This window comes from Tinamus guttatus, unplaced genomic scaffold, assembly GCF_059628265.1.
Source record: "Tinamus guttatus ecotype Peru unplaced genomic scaffold, ASM5962826v1 Tinamus_guttatus_pri_ptg000208l, whole genome shotgun sequence".
Classification (NCBI taxonomy): Eukaryota; Metazoa; Chordata; class Aves; order Tinamiformes; family Tinamidae; genus Tinamus; species Tinamus guttatus.
In genome coordinates, this window is record NW_028288742.1 from 1,874,468 (window position 1) to 1,891,644 (window position 17,177).

A 17,177-nucleotide genomic window follows, 5' to 3' on the forward strand; every position below is an offset into this window, starting at 1 on the left:
TTACACAAACCCATCATTCTTTTTGTATCAGGTGCTCCAATAAGAAAAAACAGATTACAAGCTCTGGCAGAGGAAGTAAAGCCGTTAGCAGCCTGCACTCATTTCCTTGACTTTTGGAGAGGAGAAGGTTGAATTAACATTTCTCGCATGTTGTATCTGAAAAGCTCATTTGTTCAGGTAGTTAGGAACACCTTAGGAAAAGTCAACCTACAGAAAGGAGTAAAAGTGTCTTGCAGTCTGACCTTAATTTCCATTAGCATTAATGCTAAAAAGAAAGGAGAACCTTGCTTCTCTACAAGGCTACTGAAATAGATTACACGATAGGAATTGCTTAGGTGCCCAGCAGGTGCTAAAAGTAGGGAATGCTAATTGCAAGTTTGTGCAGTGGCCTTGTGTTTTTTCTAGGGAGAACAGCCTAGTTTTCCTTCAGAAGTGAGGAGGAGTCTTTGCTTGCGGGTTTAGGCCCTGCAAGAGTGCTGTGCACAAAGGGCCACGTCAGAAGCCTCTCCCCTCCTAAAGTAAGGAGGCTCCAAATCAAGTGTCTTCACTGCTCCCAAATAGTGTCAAGCAGCCCTCTGTGTTGTTTTCTTTCTACAAAAGATTTTAAAAAGTTTTAAATTTAAAAGCAACTTCTAAAACAGATGAAGCAGAACTATGATGTGTAGCAGTAAAGCAGATTAATGACTGGGCATTAGAGACAGGGCAAAATGATAATGTTGTTCATTGTCAATAGATGTTTCCATCTAACTTATGTGATTTGAGCATTTGGAAAAGGCCTAAACTACACATAGAATTATGGTGAAAAAAAAAACGCCTTTTCCTTGGCATATTCTTGGCATACTCTGTTGGTGTGCTCCACTCTCCAGTACACAAATTCTGCGGTTTCCTGATTTAAAGCAATAATAGCTACTCACATTCTTTTCCTTCAAAATATTCTCTACTGTAGGTCAGGCCACCTCATCAGCAGTCAAAGTAGTATGTATTTTTCCCCACCATGGCATTGCCAATCTCAAATATTTTAGCATACTCCTTACCATATTCCTCAGTGGTTGAAGTTGCTTAATAGAACTCGTATTTTTTATATTTTATTCACTTATGTACTTTAAACCAATATAAAAAATACACAAACTCTTCTAGGAAGAGGGCATGCCAATGATCTTCAGTTTTACACATTTTACTCTAGTAACTGAACGATGTTTGTAGCACTAGATACCTAATATGCATTAACCAAAAAAAAAATCATGGAACTACTCACAATTCAAGCTATGCTTACTGATTTTTTCTAAAACTAATACTGTATTTATTGAATCTGTATATTCCTTGAATACACAGCCTGTAAAGGCAGAAGAGAGGTGAAATCACCAGATTTGGGGTGGCTGGCAAGGACTGAGGTATGAATTTCTAAATCAGAGAGATTTAAAATAGCCTATATGCAACAATGGTTTTTAACCAGGGATATATCAAAATTTAAGATGCATAAAAGTACATTGTTTTCAGAATAATAAAAACATGTCATAAGATGCGATAAAAGATATCAAACAGGCTTAAATTCCAGTGGGTAAAAAAAAAAGACATTTTTATTCGAAATAGAATTAAAACACATCTAAAATTAACACCAAGAAAAGGCCTGAAGACATCTCATCTCACCCCCAAATGGAGGAAGAGACGTGTGTTTCAAGATATATATTTTTTAAATCAATTAACAAAGCAATACATCTCTCTCTCAAACTTCTCTTCTGGGATGGACAAAGTCTTAAAATGGATCCACCCCGTAAGTCACTTCTGGAGGAAACAGAGGCTTGTTTTCTTACAGTACAATCTATTTTTCCAGTATTTTTCCTTTATGAAATTCGACTTCATGTTGCTTAGCACCATTTACCTCCTCAGGTGTTACTACACCTAAATATATACGTGTAAGGCACCATTTCCAGTATGCCCACTGAATTTAACACAGGATTTACTCCTATGAAACACACTGATGTTCTATACAGTTGAGTTATAAATGTCCTAAACGAGACCATTTTTCAAGAGCACAGTTCTTAAAACAGTTCTTCTTCTGTCTGCTTCCCACCAGTTTATTTTTCTCGCAGATCAGTGTGATTTTTCCACAACCATATTCCGGCCCCCTGGATTATCCCTCCCTGCCACTGAAAACCACCTTTCCCTCTCCTTAGCGTCCCTGTGATTCAGGCTCCCACAGCCTCTCAAGGATCCTGTCGCTTCTTTCTCCATTAGGTGGCATTCCCTGGGCATATCCACAGCATTCACTGTTTTGCCTCTTATGTCTTAGCCTGTCTTTAATTGGCTTAACCAGGCTGGGGCCTAGCGAACGCAGCCAGCCCACAGCAGGCCTCCCTCGGAGTACTTATGGTGTGGTACTGACCACACGGGAAGTTTGTAAATCCCGGCACTTGTGAATGTATCGTTTTGATAGTTATTCACCTTCCCTCCCGAAAAAGGGCTCTTGTCTGTGGCACTGCCAGCCCGACCCAGTGAACAGGAGGGAGGCAACATGGAGGGCTTGTGGCGCTCCCTCTGCACGAAGGGCTGAGCACATGAATCATGACTTGGCAGCGGGCCGCGTAGCTGGCAGCGCAGCTTGGCTGCCACAGCGCAAAGAGGAAAAACAAGATAGGAAAAAAAAAAAAAAAAAGAGTAACTCCGGGCCTGCGGTGTAAGACGGCGCGCGGAGGGGACGGCGCCGGCCGGGGCGCGTCCCGCAATCACGGCCGAGGCCGGGGCCGGGCGGCGCGCGGGTGCCGGGGCCCAACGGCTCCAACGGCCCCTCCCGCCCGCCGGCGCGCGCCGTGCGGGGGGGGGGGGGGGGGGGGGGGGGGGGGGGAGGGAAGGGGGCGGGAGAAGGAGAGCGAGCGGGCGGGCGCGCGCGAACGGCGGCGACGCGCTCCCCCCCCGCGGCGCGCCCCCGCGTGCGCGTGCGCCGTGCGCGCGCCCCGCGCCGTGACCCATTTCAGCGAACAAAGGACTTCGCTGGCAGCGCGGCGCCGCACCTAAAATGGCGCCGGCGCGCTCGCCCCGCCCCGCCCCGCCGGCACCATAGAGACGGGGCGGGGCAGCGCGGCCAGAGCGGCCGCTCCGCGCGCCCTCTCTGCGCCGCTGTAGTCCGCGCTCGCTGGTGCGAGGCGGGGGCGGGGCGGGCGGCGCGAGCCAGATCATGGCGGACGAGGGCGACTCCGAGCCGGAGAAGGTAATGGCGGCGCGGGGGGCGGGAACCCTGCCCGGGCCACCCGGGCCTCCCCCGGCCCCGCCCGCCCCGTCACCCGCCGGCGGCGGCCGCGGCTCGTCCCGCCCGGGGCGGCGGGGGAGCCCCAGCCCCGCCGTGGGGCCGCCTGGACCCGCTTACGGCCGTTCCGTGTGTTTTGCATAGACACACGATGGAGTCTTAAGCTCCGGAAAGGTTTCGCTGCTACTGCTGGGATAAATACGAAATAAGAGGTGAAAAATACCACGTTCTCCTCAGGTGACAGAGTTAAGGCGCTGTACAGCTAATTAGGGCCTTTATCTTTCCTTCCACTGACCCTTCTAGAAAGGTTTTCTCTTTTGGGGGGAGAAACACTGAGTGACACTGCAGCTTTTGTAAAACCAGTAAGGTAAAGTTGTAACGAGTGATTTCCACTATAGCAACAGGGGAAAGGCTATTTTAGAAGTAAGCATCATGGAGCATACCTGAGCCAGCAACAGCCACATCTCAAATGACTTCCAAATAAAAACACTTGAAAATATTTATGAGGAGATTAGACCAATATAGACCTTTTTTTCTTCTTCTTTTTGGGTCTCACTTGCATAGAGGAATCATATTGAAAGAGCTGATGGTTGTTCTCGGAGAGTATGGATACAGTGATCAATAGGGATAGTCCATGCTTGCATACAAGTCTGGCTGTTGTAAAGTGGGTGCCAGGCAGACATAGGTCACAAGGATTTGTCTTGGAGTTGTCTGCTCTTCTTCGCATAGGCTTTACTGCAGCATTCTGGCTAGAACATCTTCTTTTTACTTGTACAAAGCCTTTGAGAAAAATCACAAGCATTTAAAAATCATCTTTGTAGATTTTAGTGGATATTTTTGCACGCGTGGTATATGCTGGTCTAAGGACCTAAACTCAACAAAAACGCAACAAAACAGATTAAGACAATTCTCGCGCTACTGCTGACAAACAAATCACTTGCAGGAGGAAATGCAGACGCTATTCCTGTTCAGCCACCTTGACTCCAACACGTGTCCTCTTGAAGCCTTTGATATGCAGCTTCCCGTTCCTGCTTGTGGTGCAAGCACACTTCTATGAGGATATATGCCAGGTGGCATGGATGAGTTGTACAGATGATAGGAATCTTATGTTGTAGTAAAGCCACTATGATCACCTCTGAAATGAACATTAAAAAGAAAAAAAATGTCACTCCAGAGTTAGGTTTATATGAACAATGCTTGTAATTGTTTGAGAATTTAACAGAAAAATGGGAGATAAAAGGATAAAGGGAGAGCAGAGTACCAAATTGTGTAATTTTTACTAGTAGGTTTACTTTAAAAATTAGTGCTGTGTATGGATGAATTTCTATGGAAAATCTTAGCCTGTGCATAGGACTAGCTTAAAAATCACTCATTTCAAAAATAACTAACTGCGCAATGAACTTTACCCATTTGTTGTGATATGTGCTGTTTTAAACAAAGATATTAGACTTCTAAGGGTTTTTTCCCATCCTAATTTTGGAAATGAAAAGGAAGAGAGAAAGTAATGATTTTATAATCTTAAACAGAAAGGATGGATCTTCAGGTTTATACAAAATGATGCACATAAATTAATTGTTAATTCGTTTGAAACCATTCTTGACATGCCATGCCTATGGCATTTTTTGTTCTATGTAACCTCAGAAATAGGGAAGCCTTGAGTATTTTATTTTTAACTATTAAGAGTACTGGTCAGTTGAACACTGAAGTTGGCATCACAGTCTTCTACAAAAGTAATTCCTAAATGTATGTAATCAGGTAGCTTTATCTGTGCAGGTCAAATGCAGTTGAAACTAGTTAAGTGACAAAGTTAAGGCAGATCAGAAATGAGAGTAACTTAATATGTAGTAACTCAGGAGTTAACCTTTTTCTTGTTTTGCTAAAATACTAGAAAAGAGAATGCGAGGTGTGCAAGCTTTTATTTTTTAAGCTAAGTCATAAATGTTTTGTAATTATATATATATATGTATTTACAGCCCTTCAAACTGCTAGGGTTCCTCGATGTTAAAAACGTCCCCTGTGCACGAGAATCTATACTCTATGGCTCAGTGGGATCTTTCGTTGTAGGACTTGGACATTTTATAGCAACAAGTAAGTCATTTTTTCGTTTCCATATTTATTTTTAAGGAGAAATTTGTTCCCATTTGGTATTTATTCTTGTAATGGGAACCCAAGTCACCTAAGTTTCTTTCTCTGATTTTTTTGATTTCTGTTTTTTTTCTTTCAGGTAGAGTTAGAAGATCTTGTGACTTTGCAGTTGGTGGCTTCATTTGCACAATGTTAGGATACTGGTATGTAAAAAGTTTACTGAATTTCAACAGAACTTGCATTGGGTGTTTTCTACAACATGATCTGCTTTTGATCTTTTATGCTGTTCCTGAAAATCATAAAAGACTCTTCTAACAAAGTGTCCTCTCCCTTCTCCCCCAAAATACAGTCAATGACCTTGATTTTTATGTTAATATTCTGTTTCAAAAAACTTGGTATATTTTTCTTGAATCCTAAAACAACCCAGTTATTCTTTCCTCTTTTCTTAATTCTTCATATAATTCTTCTTTTCTTTCTTTTCTTCATATGTACAGTCCTTTCATCCTCATTATAAAGGCAGCACGCTCAATGTTCATGAGATTAAGATTCAAATTACAAAAAGGAGAATTCTTCACTGGACATGTGACTCAGCCTTCTATATGGTGCATAATCCTTGCCTTAGAGATGCTGCAGTTACCTGCTGCATTATTTCATAACTAATTTTACTGGCATTACTGGTGGTAATTACTGGTGGTGTGTGGTTTCGACTTTTCAACTGACTGAATAACTCTGATTTTATACTGTCATTAATATGAAGCAGGGAATCATGTTTTCTTTCCCCCTCTTCCCTAGGTTTTATTGCAGGTACAATTATGCCCAACGCAAGATCCGGCAAAGAATGATTAGAGAAGGAATGAAAAACAAACTTTTATTTGAAGGCACTGCTCTTGATCCAGACAGAAAACAAACTGGCAATGAAAGAAGCAATTCATAGTCTGCTATGGAGGGGTCTGTGGCCCAGTACAGCTTTGGGGGAAGGTGGTCCGAAATGGGCAGTCTTCCCTGTAAATGTGGGAGGTGACCAAGTCTGATAAATCATGCTGGTTTTCCTAGCAAATTCAAGTAAGAAACTCATAATGAATCCGTTAAATCAGTATACAAGCCTTTCTTTGTTTCCTGTATGTATATATGACTATGTACACAGTTAGGAATGACCTCCTTGGTTTTGGTCTGTTAAACATTTGGGAACTGATATGTTTTGTTGCAAGCTCCCAGGATTAATGACAGTGATTTTTGGACTACTTCAATTTTTATTACAGATGGAATGGTACGTTTTAGCAAAGTTGCAATTCCACTTCATTTAAATAAAAGTAAAACTTTCATCAGCTGTTCTTCGAGTAAATGTGTTCTTCAGTGCTACCGTTCACTATGCTGTTTTTAAAACAGGAACATTTAAATAGTAGATGAATGCTTTGCTTGTGCAAGATGGATAGTATAGTAGCCTTAAAATTTCAATTGCAGTGTAGTGAGCAACTTCACACAGCTTATGTACACTGAAATGGAAAAAAATCCATCATTGTTCTCTTGGTGTGAAACTAAGAATAAATCACTTGCACTTCACAAGGAGTCTAAGCAATTTATGTAACTCATTTATTTATTTTGAATCCTGTTTTCAGAGCATTTCTTTACATTACTGTCAGCTGTTGTGAAATAATGCTGATACGCTTATTTACATTATTAATGAATGGTAATGATCAGTTATTTGTTTAAAAAATCGTGTGCTACTTGCATAATTTGTTGTAAGTCTTTAGTTAAAAGAAATATTGCTATATGATGCCAAGGAAACATTCTCCTATTTGGAAATACTGTGTTGTCTCATTGTCAGCAAAAAAGATGGTGACGACATAGTGCTGCTTTGCTGATGTACTTCTGTGCACACCAGTGAGATAGTGTTTATTATTTTCACTAAATTACTTCAATAGGATTTCAACATTATGCTATAAGCAACTTTTTGTCTAAAGCCGTTGGCTGAGCAAATTCAGTCCTTTTTCTCAACCCTGTATTTAATGAGAGATGCTGTGATCTGTTGGTGTCTCAGGCCAGAGACGGGAGGTTGAGAGTCCGAATGTAATCACCACCTGTGCACTGCATACTTTAATTGGCAGATACACTTGTGAGCACTGAACAAACATGCTGCTTACCCTAAGATAATTAAACTTTATTCTGCGGATTAGACTCTCATAAGAAGAAAACAACCGTGTATTCTTCTCCACTTCCTTCTGTTCTCTGTTCTTCCTGTTTCTTGTGCAGGAAACACGATAATGATAGATCTTTGTGGAGAAATTTTCGTTCAACAGTTGTAGGTAAAAGTCTCTGGAGAACTTGAGTTAATATGACGAGCTTGCTTCTTTGCTCACTGGCAAATCTGAAACGCAGCAGTTACTCGTAGCTAAGGTTACTTCAGAAGAGGAAGCCCTTTCAGAGGTTTGTGTGGGGCAGGGAGAGAGGCTCCTTCTCCTTTCCTGTGTGGGTGGAATTGCCTCCAAGGGCTACGGAGCTGCAGTGAGAAACCGAGTGGGCCATGAACATGTGCGTAGCAAGTCCCTATTTCAGTACGTGGTCAAGTTCTTTCCTGTGTGCCCTAAGAAAAGGAACTGCAGCCCCAGCAGGGGGTCTTTTGGCCAAGAGGTCGGAGTGCAGCAGGGGCCTGCAGGAAACAAAGGCGGCCAGATGAAAATCTGCTCTTGGGCAAAGCACAGTTGTTCAGAAAGGAGTTGGCTGTTTGTACTCAGAGGAAAGAAAGTAGCAGGCACATAAAGGCGTCCTCCAGCGTGAATACCTGTATAATGATGACAAGAAAAGGCAGAAATGTCATGAAATGCATAAATGAAGAAAATCTGAGGGAAAACAAGATTCTTTCCAGTGTTAACCCACTGCTGATTTAAGCTATGGTATTTAAGGATATTAGCTCAGTGACAATTCTACTACAGTAATAGCAGTTCAGGCAAATAACTGCCAAATTCTAGCTACATCTGTGTTGTTTAGATAGCTCATCTAACATCTAGTGCAAAATGTAAAAATGAACTGAATGGTAACACAAAAATGAGGAAGAAGAGAGTATGCGACCAGTCTGAATGTCGTGACAAACACGCAACTGTTGTTACTTACTAATCATTTTAAAAAAGAACAAACTTTAAGAGACCACAACAAAAAAGGTCATTTTTATTGCAGATTTATTTCTGTGGTCACTAAGCAGTGACCAACAGGCACACTTAACTCTGCAGTTACTAAAATATTACCTGCTTTAAAGCACCCTGAAACATCACCAAAATGAAAAAGTGGCTCTGTGGCCTGGTCCACTCCTCGGTCGTGGTACTCGGGGCACTCCCAGCAGCAGCAACATTCCTTGGAAAAGGTGCTCACCAGCTGGGCTGTGGCAGGAGTGTGCTTATGGCTTCCCGTGGAGCACGGGCACGTGGCTTCCAGGCCTTTTGGGTGGAAAAATGTCACCGTCAGGGCAACAGGCAGGAATGCAGCAATCGGGTTAATTACTAGTGCTGTTAATAGAGATCCTGGTCGTTAGGTCATCTTGGCTCTTCAGTACCTTTTTGCTAAAGCAAAGCTAACGCTTCCAGTCAGATGCAGTTGGGACAGGCCCACAACCCAATATTTTTTTAAGTTGACAACAGGGGCAGTTATTGCTGCCACCTCGAGCTCATGCTTTGAATCCTACCCCAGGTAGCGGCTGTGGGGCAACTGTTGGCATTTTCATACTGCTTCATTTTGCGTGTTTCCCAGCTAAGCTGTGTGCCCCCCATCCCAAGCCCTGCTATGCTGCCAAAGGAAGGTGACCTGCTGCTGTCATTAATAAGTTACATTACATTTAGAAAATGAGTGTGGCTGTGGGGAGGGAGGTACATTTGTTATTTCAAGTGGAGGCAGCCCGGGTAACAAGTTTTATGTGAATCTGAACTCCACTGTAATGCGCTCTTGAGTGAAAGATTTACCCCAGTTTTATAGCCTTAGTCTCCATACTTGTGTCTTTCTTATCAAGGGGTTTACATCACCCATTTACCTCATTCATATCATTATCATTCATATCAATGTGTTTAATGCTAGAGCTTGGTGATGACTAGTGAAGGCCGCTTGGTTTCTTCTTTTGGTTAATGTGCCTCAAGGCACTGGAGCATGTGTTGTTACTCTACTGTTACTGAAATCCTCTCAGCTCTTTCTGTGAGGAAATGTGCAGGCACGAGCGCAGTCTGGCCAATACTTGTGCCTTACACCTTCCAGGGGGCGTTCTGCGCCCTCCACCTGGGCCGCTGGCCGGAGCCCAGGAGCGGCCTCTTTGCCTCCCGCCCCAGAACTGCCGCACCTTGCCCAGACGCGGCACGGACAGGAGGAGCTCTCCTCCCAACCCCGCGCAGAGGCAGCCGCTGTGTCAGGGCCCGACGTTACACTGGCCTAACGTGCCGCTCCCTTGTGCTGAGCAAAGTCACCGTTGGGGACACGCGGTCCCAGCCAACAAAATACCCAAGGTGTGTTAGGTAAGCAGTTAAGGAGCAACTAACATCCCTGCTCAGTCAAGAAATGATCAGGCTCTGGATGAGGTGGTAGCAACACTGCTGAAGACGTGGAGCAAGTAACCAGTTTGCTACTGGGCAGATAGCACAAATGGCAAAAAATGTTCCAGCAGCCTGTCCTCAAAATGGAGTCTGTGCTCTGTTCAGCAGACAGCCCAAAGTAATCTGGAATTACCAGTGATTATAACATACTTTTTGCTTAAAAGATTCTCATCCACCATTTAAACCCTCGAGGGTCACCCTGAAACAACACTGGGATGCCAGGACAGAACTTGTTTTGTTCTCCTTCTTAGCTCTGAGGGTATCTAAATGCATCTCCTTCAGTTATGCCCTGTTCAACTACTCACTCTAAAAAGACTCAGCCCTTTCTTCCCAAACCCCACAGTGACCCTCTGGACCTTTTCTATGGCATCTCTGTATTAGAGATAACAAAAAGATGGTCATCTCAGTGAAAAATCCACTGGCCATTTTATACATCCTTTCACTGGAGACAAACTGCACTTGAAGACACACCTGTGGGTAGGAAGGTGTAAAATTTGACGTGCTTCACCTAAAGCAATTGATTATGCAGCAGGTTTTTCTCGAAGCTCCCCTGAGTACAAGGAAAAGGGAATCGGTGCGTTCTGGAGGCGGCGGGCACCTTGCCCTTAATGAAGATGAGGCAATTTGCTCCATCTGCTGCTTTATGGCTCTGTCTGGCCCTGGTGGAGACAACACTGCCTTGTCACAGGGGAGCCGTGTGGGTCACAGAGTGCTGCTTCACCGGCTCACCTAGCGCACAACTAGCCAGCCTTTCCCACAGACTGACGTAAAGGCAGCAGAGCAAAGGAGGCAAGTGCACACACACCCCCTCCGCTCTCCCTCTCAGGAATGTGCAGTCTCCGGGGCCTACGAGGCTGCGTCATGCCAACAAACCACAGCCTTCAACTGAAGTGCGTACTCCTGGCACGGCAGTAAATCTGACACCGAATTCAGAAGAATCCAGTTATCAATACAGCAGAAATGCCTTCCAGCTACTAGTCATCACCAGTCGGGCTAGAACCTGTAGGATACAACCACCACCAAGGAGGAAGCCATTCGCTCCCTCCCTGCTCCCACCACTCCTTGCTTGCTCTCAGTAGTCTCCTTTTCACTGCTCTATTGGGCAACCCCAGAATGATGCTTGTACTTAATGCTTGCTGGGTAATGTACAGAACTTTATTCCTGAAAACCTCTATCAATCAACTCCATTTTCTACAATAGAATTTGCCAAGAGAAACTGTTGGAAGTTTCTATTTCCCTTTCACGGATGTTGCTTGAAACATACACACACACACACAGAGGCAGTCAGCCAAGTAATGGAGGAGCATAAATATCCCAGGCCAACAGTTAGCCAACATGGCTGCGGAAGTAATAGTAGCAGCCCCTGTCCCAAGAATGTCCAGGAGTTACCAGAGAAACTTCATTTTTTTGGAAACATCCCCTGCTTCCACCATGTGGCCTCCACATTCTTCTGCATCTCCGAGGGAACCGGAGATTTTTTTTTCTCAACTCTCAAACTAGGGAGGTGAGAAGAACGCTGAGCTGGGTGGGCTCAGCAGGCTGCCCATGCGCCCCGTGCTGGATTACAACTCATGTCACCTCATTCTGTCAGAGAAAGCAGCTTCTACTGCAACCACGTAGCAGACCAAGCTGTTCAGCTCAAATGCCAGAAGCCTATGGAGTGCTCAGTGTCTCCTGCTCTGTGAAGGAGATACAGATACTTCCTTTCTTTTTACAAAGAAAATAATGTCTTAGGCCTGGAAGGCAAAAACATTATTATGTGTTCTGATGTGGAAGTATTATAGAAGTTTTTAGTTGCTCTATCACAGTTTTCTCTGAGAGCTGTCAGAACAGGCAAAATACCCAAGTTATAGGTCCTTGATTTGACTGTTGAACAATTTAATAACTTTTTTTTTTTTAATACAGCCTAGTTGCTTGTCCACTCTATTATATAAAAATTGAGGGTCCAGAGAGGCTAGAAACCAACAGACTGAATAGCAGCCCTGCTGAAAAGGAGAGGGCTTGCAGTGGATGCCAAGTTGAACGTGGGCCAGCAGAGCCTTCTCCCTGCACATAAGGCAAACCACGTACTAGGCTACATCAGGCAGCATGGGGCCAGCTAAGCAAGGGAAGCTCTTACTACCCTCTGTGCGATGCTGCTGAGGCACCACATGGATTTCTTCTGTCCAGTTGAGGGCCTCTTGGTCATCCAGGATGCTGAAAATCTGGGGAAAGTCCAGTAGAGGGCTGCCAAAGTACGCAGAGGCCAAGAGCACGTCCTCTGGAGAAAACACGGAAGTCTGAGGAAGAGCCGGCTATAACATCATCTAAAAACTGCCTAAAGCTGCCTGCAGGATAGTTACAAGGATGGAGCCAACTCCTCTTAATCGTGGTAGATAACATAGCAGGGACAGTGACCACAGACTCCAGCTTGGGAGGTTTGCATTAGGTATCAGGGCAAACTTTTTTGCTAAGAGAGTGACATAGAAAGGTTGCATAATTTCCGTCCTTGCAGGTTTTCAAGATTCAGCTAGTCAGAACGGAGCTGACTTGATCAAGTGCTAGTGACAGTCCAGCTTCAAGTGGGAGGCTGGGCTGGATGATCTCCGAGGTCCATTGTGAACCACATGCCTACAAGCCTGTCACCTGCTGAGAGACAGAGATTGCCCAAGACCCAAGTGCAGAGCACTGATCACACAAATCACAGTCTATTTGGTTTCCAACGAGTGAAATCCATAAGACGAAGCGTGCAGAGAGCTGTGTGAGAAGACCCCATCCACCAGAGCTCCGTACGTGCTCCAGCAGCAGCTGGGAACACGAAGCAGGAAGGAGGGATGTGCCACGACGCGGGGCTTCACGCGTGCGGCCTCGCTGCTCGCGACCTGCCTGCCAAAGGGGGCTGCTGCACACAGGGCTGCGCTCTCAGCTCTATCCAAATGGTGCTTCGCCGAGCAGGGTAAACAAGCCCTAAGTGTCATTTCCAGGAGAAAAAAAATAAGAAAAGGAATAAAACAAATCCGTCCAGCTTGTCTCACTCATTTCCTCTCCCCCCTCTCAAGCCACCTTCTCACCACAAAGGCAAAAGTCCTTTTATAATCCAAGGGCTTATCTTATCAACTTGCTCAACAGGCCCACAAAGGTGGAAGTTCACCAGAGCCCTTTGAAAGCACAGATTTAGCCTGTTTCTGAAGAGGTTGCATGTAGAAAATAAAGAAAACTCAAGTCTTTCATATGTCTCACGTTTGGAAAACTGATATTTTAAGCACGCAATTACACTTGGGGATTGTTTTAGTACTATTCTAACCTTTTTATGATAAAACTTCGTCATGTTACTGCACCATTTCAGAACTTGTTTCCACTGCAACACAGGTGTCCCCACGTGTCAAATAACAAATCTATTTTGCTGGAACTTAGGGGAAAACCTCCCAGGCAAAGAACATTGGAAGAGCTAATGTAGGATAATGGCACAAACTAAGTCCATGTTCAGACCAGAGAGCACATATGTGCATTTTGGTGACACAGTTATCACAGATGTCCTGGTATGCAGACATCTGATTGTAGCTAAGGGAAAATAAACACTGAGAAAAGGAGTATCCTCTCAAGTCTTGTGTGCTAACCAAGAGACCGTTCCAATAAAGTTATTTATTTAGTTAGACTTATGTATAGTTATCCGGTAGAGATGCAAGTTGCATCTTCTTTAGCACTACCAAGTCAACATTTTTCTAAGCATGATGAAGTTTGAGGAAAAATTTGGCTAAGCTTCCCTTACTTATAATTTCAGTTTCAGTAACTTTTATGACCAACATTATTCTGTACATCAAAGATTACCTACTAAACCAGAAGTGAAAATATTTTTTTTAAAAAAAAAAGTGTTTCTAAATACTAGTACTGGTAAACAATGACTAATATCAGTATCACCTGCATGATAATTTTAATTATATTTCATTGGTTTGCCTTTTTTTTTCCTTGAAGTTTACCATATTATGCATTTGCATCTTCTTTTTTAAAACTGTAACTGAGTTTACATAGTTATTTATTCACTGCCAAATCTTCCTGCCGCTCCCAGTACTGGCAGAAGGACAAATTCAGGCAAGAGTCCAATCTAGATTCACTTCTGGCCAAGTCCCTATTTCAGCTCTCTGAGTGCATGCAAGCGCTCGCCCTAAAAAGGCCCAGCACTGCCGAGAAGACAGCTGGTGCCTCAGTCACTGAGCAAGGGGGAAGAGCTGCCCAGAACTAATAACTAACCTGCAGTTAAAATAAAAACAGGCCTCCTCCCCCAGCCAAATGGTGTCACTTTGTCCAGGATTGGTGCACCTTGCACGGCAGAACAAGGGTGCTGCTCTAACTTCACAATAGGTTTGTCAATGCTCCAGTTACAGTGCAGCTCTTCTGAGCTTCTGCTTTCCTTTTTCATATATATATATATATATATATTTATTTTTTAATATCTTATAGTTGTCCCTATCCTTCGTAGTCTTTCAGGCTGAAACAGCTTAAAACAGACTTACTGCTATTTCACTTGTTCGAAATGAAAGTATGAGCACACTTCCTGTCTTGTGAGAGTCCAGTTTTGGGCCTTCATACATCAGAGAAGTCTTATTAAAGTAACTCACCTCCTTTTGTAACACTCAGCTTGATTTCTTGTGGCTTAGTTTGAAGCTGTGCTTTTGGAAAGCATTGACCTACTCTTCTAAAAGTTCATTTTTTTTTTTTTTTTTTTTTTAGAAACTACATCTTCTAAGATGGCTTCATTAGCTACTTGTATTAAAGGTGCAAGTAAAATGTGTTATAGTAGTAAGTGACTTACCCCAGGAAATAGAAAGGTTTTTTCCTTTTAATGCATATATCATGGACTGCATGTGGCAATACCAAAATACTAGCTTAATGAATTCCAGTATCAGAGAAAGAACAGGGAAGGGAGTCAGGAGAATATCTGATTTCTGAAAAACCCCTTAGCTATCAAGGTTTATCCGGCAGTGCGTGCTGCTGGGCCGTAACTCAATGGGAGCGCAGTCGGCTGCCCGGCCTGGCGCGTGGAGGACACGTGTTACTGCTGCTCCAAGCGCCTGCTCAGCACGGCAGGAGGCCGGCGCTCCGGACCGAGGGCTTGGAGAGAACGTTCCAGGACACAAATCAGCCCCAACTGCCCCCGCAGGGGTTCTCTGCAGACTCTGGGGAGCGCCTTGGGGCTGGGCGGCCTCACGGGCAGCCTTGGAGCACAGCCCCGCCAGGGATGCACAGGCAGCCCCAGGGGCAGGCAGGGTCTGTGCCTCCCAGCTACTGGTAGCCTCCGAGCAAGAGCCCGACCTCTCCGTTCCCTCCGCCTTCTCCCGTGGCGGGGCTTCCTCCTGAGGCACCTGTCTGACCTGCCTCCCGTCTACAGCTCATGGGCCCATCACACAACACAGGGCCGGGACCTGGCCCTGACCTCCCTGCTTACATGAAAGGGATTTGAGCAACTTAACTGGAAAGCTTAAAGAACAACAACAAAAAACAAAATAAAACCATGCCGCAAGCTGTTAGCACTACTGCTGACAGGAGGGGGACAGCTACAGCAGCACATGTAAGGGCTACCAGGGCAGCTCCCAGGCTCTCCAGGCTCCTATTTCCCCAAAGCCTGTGACCACCCCGAGCCCGGGCAGCACCAGCGCGCGCAGCACGGCTGCTGCAACGCAGGGTCGCTTCCTGCGTGGGAAGGAGCTCCTCAAGTGCGAGGTCACCACATCAGCGTGCCAGCTCCCGCCACCCGCGCACGGTCATGACATACAGCTATGCTTCTATGTGTGTTTCTGTAGCCATCAAATAACTTTGACTGCCTTTGAAGAAAAAAGAAAGCAATTTTGAATTTTGTTGATGAGTAGTATTTCTAGGTAAACACAAGCCCTGTTCACATACCAAGCCTCCCCCCTCCCCAGAATAATTTGAGGACTTCTTTATGGATAGATCCAAGCTGAACAAAGCTTAGGGAAGTGAGGGTCCCTGCTCTACTACAATAAATACAGAGATTGGAAGAAAGAGAAATGTTTAGATTTTCCTATCTTATTTCATAGCTGAATGTGCCTCTGTTATGCTTATCAGAACACAGGCAGTACATATGATACTGCTCAAAGAGTGTTATCAAAACAGCTTTTCTTATATAGAAATTTTTCACTAGGAACAGATATTCCATGCAAGACATCTACTGCCACAAACTGGAAAGGGTTATATATATATTTTTTTTTAAAAAACACACCCCAGAGTATTAAGGAACCCCCCGGAGTTCTGAATTAAAATACAAACTTTACAACACATAGTAAGTGTAGGCTCTTATATTTCATTTTAAGACTATATAATTTTATAGAGTACCAAAATAAGCAAAGGATCAGCACTCCATACAAAGTGTTAGCTCTGGGAGGCGGGGAGGGAGAAGAAGGAATTTAATTACACTACGATTTTCTGCAAGGCTAAAGAAAACTCCATTTCAGCAAAACAGGTTCAGGTTTAGATTTCCTGTATTTCTAGTTCATTAAATAGTGTTTCTTTAAAGACAATTTACACTTTTGTCCAGAGGGATGATTTAAAGCAATATTAACAAGGAGGTGGTGCTGTGAATGTTTAATGTCAATAATGCAGTATGTTATCTGCTATAAAGGCTAGAAGAGCAACACAACTATATTTGTACTTCCAAAGAGTATTAGAAAATGACTAACACTTTAAAGAAATCCAAGCGCACTACATCAACTCAGTATCTACACCTGCTGCTGGGAGAAGGCCCTGGCACCACGAGTTGCTGGGTGCACAGATCCCAAGCCCCAGGGCCTGTTAGCAACATGCCTGTCACCCATACACCGTAACTCTCACATGGCATTAAATTGTAAGTAAGTTGCTAAGCTAACCTTGCCACTACACTTTTACAAAAGCATATACCTGAACAAAATAACAATTAAAACTAAGCTGAAGTTCTCTGTTTGGTTCCAGAATTCATCTTCCACAGCCCCCTGCCTTCTTTCCTAGCTCCTGTCCAGTTCTTCCCCACTCCCTCCCTAGTTTCTATTTTACAATCAATATAGAGTGGATTTACACGATGCATAAGTGGAACTCAGAAGTCTTTTGCCCTACACATATAGCCACATTAAGCTGTGAGATCATACATGTGATATCTCTAACAGAGCAACCACCACTTTAGATTTTTAAAGAAACACAAGTATTTCAGCATTGACATAGTAATGAGCTTAAGACTATCCAACATCATTTGCTTTTATACAATCTCTTCCTCTTTATAGCCTTAAAGGGATTTTAGACCTTGATGGCAACAATCCCAAAAC

At 44.1% G+C, this 17,177-nt stretch overlaps 1 protein-coding gene across 1 annotated transcript; it reads left to right on the top strand.

Annotated features, from left to right (window-relative positions):
- The first annotated feature begins 3,070 nt into the window (after window positions 1-3,070).
- On the top strand, window positions 3,071-6,736 carry COX20 (cytochrome c oxidase assembly factor COX20). Its single transcript, XM_088524145.1, has 4 exons — window positions 3,071-3,205; window positions 5,215-5,329; window positions 5,466-5,529; window positions 6,119-6,736. Exons 1-4 carry the CDS (start codon window positions 3,173-3,175, stop codon window positions 6,258-6,260), a joined length of 354 nt encoding a protein of 117 aa, XP_088380271.1. The 5' UTR covers window positions 3,071-3,172; the 3' UTR covers window positions 6,261-6,736.
- The last annotated feature ends 10,441 nt before the right edge of the window (window positions 6,737-17,177 follow it).